At 35.0% G+C, this 6851-nt stretch overlaps 1 protein-coding gene and 1 pseudogene across 1 annotated transcript in view; both read left to right on the top strand.

Moving 5' to 3' along the window:
• Nucleotides 1-919, top strand: part of LOC112081572 — an 8155-nt pseudogene extending 7236 nt beyond the window's left edge.
• A 4237-nt stretch (nucleotides 920-5156) lies between these two features.
• The window catches only part of LOC18027290 (shaggy-related protein kinase zeta), an 11596-nt gene continuing 9901 nt past the window's right edge, over nucleotides 5157-6851 (top strand). Inside the window, exons 1-6 of the mRNA XM_024148335.1 lie at nucleotides 5157-5265; nucleotides 5321-5417; nucleotides 5548-5611; nucleotides 5867-6139; nucleotides 6218-6291; nucleotides 6368-6425. Coding sequence (XP_024004103.1) covers nucleotides 5157-5265; nucleotides 5321-5417; nucleotides 5548-5611; nucleotides 5867-6139; nucleotides 6218-6291; nucleotides 6368-6425 — 675 coding nt within the window. The remainder of the gene's footprint in view (nucleotides 5266-5320; nucleotides 5418-5547; nucleotides 5612-5866; nucleotides 6140-6217; nucleotides 6292-6367; nucleotides 6426-6851) is intronic.

The raw sequence follows: 6851 nt of genomic DNA, 5'->3' as shown, positions 1-6851 counted from the left end.
TTTCTTTCACATGCATCAGCCACCAGATCTTCAGAGGCTTGGCTTATATCAATACTGCTCCTGGTGTTTGCCACAGAGATGTGAAACCACAAAACCTTTTGGTAATTTATCTATTGTGGATTTGTCTTCGGTAACCATAACTAGATTGTTATCCAATTCTCTAGTGCGTTCTATAGGTTGATCCCATAACCTTATTTATGCTGTTTTATTTATTTTTCCACTGTTTATGTGTTCTGTCTCATGAAATCAATTACACCTTATTTGTTTTCATGATCTTTGCACCATGTGACTATTTACTTTAGGTGAAAGGTGAACCAAACATATCTTATATCTGCTCTCGGTATTACCGAGCTCCAAACCTCATTTTTGGGGCCACAGAGTATACATCCTCCATAGATATATGGTCTGCTGGTTGTGTTTTGGCAGAGCTTCTTCTTGGTCAGGTTAGTGTAAACTATTTATCTATTAAGTATCTTGAAAACTAAAGCATCTCTCCAATATCTTTGACAATCATTGTTGATATTTATTTATCTTCAGCCGTTATTCCTTGGAGAAAATTCTGTTGACCAGCTAGTGGAGATCATCAAGGTGAAGTCTCATTTTTATTAGATTTTACCTTGTCGTCATTTTCTGTCTGATATAGGAAATTCCTATCATTTGTCATAATATATGTGCTGTGTTGGGTTAGGTTCTTGGTACCACCGTTGTTCAACTTCAAACAAGAGGTACGTTTGTCCACTTTCCTTAAACCAAACATTCTTAAACCAAACCATAACTGATGTTAAGTTCAAACAGTTTCTTAATCTTGTATCTCTTTCTCTCTGTTTAAATGTTCAAACAGTTATCTGGAGTTTCCCAAGAGCTTATAAACAAGCTAGTACCAGAGCATGTTAGGCGACAGATGAGTGGAGTCTTTTGAGTTCAAGCTGCTCTGTAGAAACAACTTCGAAACCAAGATGCTTTGTTCTTGGTAGAAAAGCCCATCAAGCATTTGCTTGGCGCTGTAGAATTTCAATTATTTTAGGGGCCATTTTGTATAAATATGAGTTGGTTAAGATGGTGCAGTGGTCTATGAAAAATGTGTTTATTTGTTATTGTATCTGGTATATTTTTTTTTAATCAATATTCTATTATAGAATTAGTTTTTCTTAAACAATTTAAAACAGAACAAATGAAATAAAAACTACATCGTCCACCATACTGTTTACATCTACTATTCAAAATGAAGAAAATAACCTATAAATTCTTGGGGGGGGGGGTTATTGGGGAGTACACGTTTTCTTATTTGGGTAACAAATGATAACATTTGCAGATTTTTTTAAAAAAAAATAAGTTAAATCAATTTCTCAATTTGGAAAAAAATTAAAAAAATCTCAAAAAGAAAGAAAAAATTTATAAAAAAAAACAGCATATATGTATTTCTACTTGTAAACATTCTTGAGTGGTGGAAAAAATAATACTCATATTTTTGTCTATGTTTGGTGTTGAGGAGATTCTATTACAAAAGATAAATTTACTTTTATGGAAGAAAAATTAGGAAAAAAATCTATATATACATTGTTCACTAGACCTAAAACTATGGAAACTAATGAAAAATTCAAAAAAATCAGGATTCTTTCTAGTAATGATGAAACTTATTACAAATAAGAAAGATACAAGTACATGTAATCCCAGCTTACAATGAACCTGCTCACTACTTAGCAAAAAAAATCTTTTTCCAACAATGTTTTCTATTATAGTTGGATTTTTTCCCCTATCTGGTTAACCCCTCTACTTCATTGTAAACTTTGTATATTCTTCACTTTCTGGTCAGTATATATGCTTCTTGTAAAACTACATGTAATCCCAGTTTCCCACTCCAAAACCATACTTCCACACATCAAGCCAGCAATCTGAAATATAAACCATCATAGACATAAACCTTAGAGCTAACACTGTTCTCATTCTTAAACCCTCTAATCACACGTACCTCAATATCATGGTATCTCCATGTGTCTTCATCATCCTCGTAATTACCTGAGACGATAATGCTGGTGGCTATCGGTTCATCTCCCCACCGAGCACTGACGGTAAAAGAAGACGTCGCCGATCTCAACACCAGGAATTGAACCCACTAAGTATTTACCCTGGTGTTGAGATCAGCGACGTGTTCTTTTACCGTCATGAACTGTGCTCTCAGTGGGCTTACACAGCCAGATACAACGTAGCTCCAAAGGTGAACTGATAGCCACCAGAATTGTCGTCTCATGTAATTTGAGGATGATGAAGACGTATGTGGCTTGTTACATTAGTCCCAGAAAATAACCAAATGTGATGGCAAAGAACCAAATGTGAGCTTCCCGTTCAGTTCATCGGCCAACCCATAGTCCAGGCTTAGCTCCGATAACAAGGGAACATCAAAAGAAAAGGAAAAAAAAAACTTGATGTTCCTTCATTATCGGAGCTAAGCCTGGACTATGGGTCAGCCGATGAACTGAACAGGAAGCTTGCCATCTGTAACTGAGTAGTTTCCGTAGCTTTTTTCTGTATTTTTCTTTTATGTCTTTAGTTGGAGACATTTTTCAAATCAATGTTCTATCTGCATGTCTTATCATAGGAGTCTCATTATTGTCGGTATTCTCTTTCCCTGTTTTGCTCCTATGGCATTTCTTTCTTGCTTTAGCTTGGGGTAATATCTCAAATCAATGTTCTTGCTACTCCCCATCTCTTATCATAGGAGTCTCATTGTCTGTACCATTTGCTAGTTCACATGCCAAAGTCTTACCGTTTTAGAGTTTTCCATAAACGCAATCATTTTGTATTTTCTCTTTCTCTGTTTTGCTCCTATGGCATTAACAATGATGCAGATGGAAAATATTTTGACAAAACATAAACCTTTCTCTGCTTGTTCGCTGTTCTGTCTTTCCTTCTCTCTCCGATATCTGCAAGGCAAGATAAATGTTCTTTCTACATCTCTTATCATAGGAGTCTCATTGTCTGTACTTGCATGCTCACATGCCAAAGTCTTACTATATTTGAGTATTTTCCTGGAATTTGTTTGGTTGCTAAATTAAACCAATCATATTCAGTGAAGAATTAAGGTAGATTCCATTTTCTAAACCTGCAGACCCATTTATTGTGATAGATAAATACATATTTGGTAAGTTACAAACAAAAGAAATGAAAATTGCCCTAAGAAAAAAGGAAGAAGAAATGAAATATCTATCACGCTACAAGACATGTTTGAACCACACAAAAACTCATTTGATCGTGTGTGATCAAACTAACATCTTTTTAATTATTTTTGCTTTTACATTTGATCTATATTGTGTGGTATCAACCAAATGTTTTATTTGTTTTACAAAAACCGATATGAGTTTCTTCCAAATTTTCATTCTACATTTCATAATTTTTATTGAAAAGTTCAGGATATCTTTTTTTTTGTCATTCATTTTAATTTCTAGGCTGAGCTCAAAATTTCTCGAAAATTTTGTTGTAACATTATGGAGGCAGAAGCTACAACTCTTCTTTGGATCATGACATGTTTGGATAATCTTGGCTATGAAGAGGTAATTTTCGAGAGTGAATTCAAAGATATTGGTGAAAGCGTTAGCTGAACCTCGAGAATGGTCAAGGTTTATAGTCTATACCAGAGAAATCAACAAGACAAGAAAAAGATTAATTCGACTAACCATCGCTTTCCAAGGAAGACAAGCCAACCAATGTGTTGATCTTACAGCCAATAAAACCTCTTCATATGAAATACTCTTTGGTTGAGAAGGAGAAACGAATTTATATGAAATATGGTTGAGCTCGAAAAAACAAAAAATATGTGGCTTTATGTTAAAATGATGATAACTCTCCTAAATGAACAACAACAAAAAAAATGGATGACAACTCCTCGATTACTGGTTTCGATTCTATACTATTACATTTCGGTTATATTCTCATTTTCAGTTAACTTTTCCATTATATTATAACATGTTGACGTCATAAAGAAATTATAATATGATATATAGTGAAATACAAAGGATAGAACTATTAAAGTGGCAAAATAAGATGATGCAAGAATCTGATATGTCATACTAAAGCAAATAGATATTTGTCACAAAATACAAACGATAGAACTAATAAAGTGGCATAATAAAATGATGCAAGAATCTGATATGCGATACTAAAGCAAAATAGATATTTTTCACTGGTCATACTTTTTACCATAATAATAAAATTGATTATGCACAAATTGTGCTAGGGTATGCCTAAATATTCTAAGCAAGTCGGTCATAAATACCAATACGTTCTGAAAAGGTACCAAAGAGATATCTAGCAACCTCCTCCTCCACCACCACCGCCACAACCTCCTCCTCCTCCTGACCGTCAGACGCTTATGGTCCAGCATATGGTCTAGGCGTCTAGCTCCAGCATATGGTCTATCTTTCGTCTCATTTTTTTAGAATTTTTTTCACCGGCGCAAACAAATACGGCCATGGCTATTATGGAGAGGGTGGCTGCAACCGCCAATATCCCCCAAAATAAACCAAAGCCACTTGTTTGAACGTCGCTCAATATGCTTCTCACCATATTCTCTTGTGTATATTTTGGTTAAGTTTGAGATTTTGGATTCCGTTTCGGGTAAGGATTTATATATACTTTTAGATGTGTGAAAAATAAATAGCATTATTTGTAGGTAGTTCTTTGAATGGACAATGTTGCGTGGTGAGAAAAATAATACTCATACTATTGTCTATGTCTGGTGTTGAAGAAATTTTCCAATAATCTATTACAAAAAATAAATTTAATTTACGAAAGAAAAATTAGAAAAAAGTTCTATATATATATATATATATGTTCATTTGAGTTAAACTATGGAAACTGATGAAGAATTCATCAAAACCAGGATCCTTTCTAGTAATAATGAAACTTATTACAAATAAGAAAGAGTACAAATACATGTAATCTCAGCTCACAATGAACATGCTCACTACTTAGCAAAAAAAAATGCTTTTTCCAACAACGTCTTATAAACCCTTTAATCTGCTACTATTAACCTCAGAAGCAGCAGCATGTTTGCAGCCAAGTGAAATTTCTTGATTATACCCACAACAAAACATCCAAATCTTGGTATGCATTCACAAGCATCCAGCAATGAAAATGCATGGAACCTCAACTTTAACGGGATGCAGAGATGTGGGTATAATCAAAAATTCTCATTTGGCTGCAAAATTGCTGCTGCTTCTGGGGTTAATAGTAGCAGATCAAAGGGTTTAGAATACAAGCTCGCCATCTGTAACTGAGTAGTTTCTGTAGCTTGTTTCTGTATTTTTCTTTATATCTTACCGAGATAGTTCTCCTGGATGCTTTAGCTTGAGGATGATGAAGATACAGGGTAAATATGTTCTGGTTTATACAGGTCACGGTGGTCAGGATAAGCTCCACAGGTAGATCAACATCAAAAGTTAGAAAGTGGGAATCTAGCAAGGCAGAGGAGTATGTACCATGATATTGAGGTAAGGGTGATTAGAGAACAGTGTTAGCTCTAAAGTTTATGTTTATGATGGTTTATATAAGATTTCAGATTGCTAGTCTGATGTGGGGAAGTCTAGTTTCGGAATGTATAAGTTTAAAGATTAAGGTTTCTACATCACTTCATATTTATACAGACAATAGATGATTCTAGAGCTAAGACAGCTGGACTTGACAGCTCATTACAGAAGGGATTGAGGAACAGGTTCTTGATACTCCAACTCGAGAAGAAATCCGATGCATGAACAGGATCTTTTAATTTGGAATTGTATTCCAGGTAACTTTTCTGTTTGTCACTGCTAGCTGTTCTAGGCAATATCTTTTTTCTTCCATTTCTGATTAATTTATGAACTTACCATTCTAGGAGAAGTGCTTGGAAACTAGAGAGTCAGTAGCCATTAAAAAGATTTTGCAAGATCGGTGCTACAAAAATCGTGAATTGCAATTAATCCGACTAATGGACCACCCTAATGTGGTTTATTTGAAGCATTTTTTCTTCTCTACAACGAGTAGAGATGAGCTCTTCCTCAACCTTGTTATGGAGTATGTACCCGAGACTTTGTACCAGGTTTTGAAGCACTATACTATTTCAAACCAGAGGATGCCTTTTTTTAATGTCAAACTTTATACATACCAGGTATGCATTGTTATCTGCCACAAATATTCTTGGTTTTTCTTATTGATCCTGAAACGGGTTAGCAAATATGTTGTGCAGATCTTCAAAGGCTTGGCCTATATCCATACTGCTCCTGGTGTCTGCCACAGAGATGTGAAACCACAGAACCTTTTGATAAGTTGATCTATTATGGGTTTGTCTTCGGTAACCATCACTAGATTATAATCCAATTCCCTGGTGCATTCTATAGGTTGATCCCCTCACTCAACAGTGTAATCTGTGTGATTTTGGAAGTGCAAAAGTATTGGTAAGGTTTTACCTTATATATGCTGTTTCATTTATTTTTCCACTGCTTATGTGTTCTGTCTCATCAAAATCAATTGCACCTTATTTGTTTTCATGATCCTTGCAACATGTGACTATTCACTTTAGGTAAAAGGTGAACCAAACATATCATATATTTGTTTTCGGTATTACCGAGCTCCAGAACTCATCTTTGGGGCCACATAGTATACATCGTCCATAGATATATGGTCTGCTGGTTGTGTTTTGGCAGAGCTCTTTCTTGGTCAGGTTAGTGTAACTGTAAACTATTTATCCATTAAGTATCTTGAGAACTAAAGCATTTCTCCAATATCTTTGATAATCAATTGATATTACTTATCTTCAGCCGTTATTCCCCGGAGAAAATTCTGTGGACCAGCTAGTGGAGATCATCAAGGTGAAGTCTCAT

The sequence above is a fragment of the Eutrema salsugineum genome, unplaced genomic scaffold (genome assembly GCF_000478725.1).
Source record: "Eutrema salsugineum unplaced genomic scaffold, Eutsalg1_0 scaffold_10, whole genome shotgun sequence".
Lineage (NCBI taxonomy): Eukaryota > Viridiplantae > Streptophyta > Magnoliopsida > Brassicales > Brassicaceae > Eutrema > Eutrema salsugineum.
Note: the sequence above shows the minus strand (reverse complement) of the source record. Positions and strands in the feature narration are given on the sequence as shown.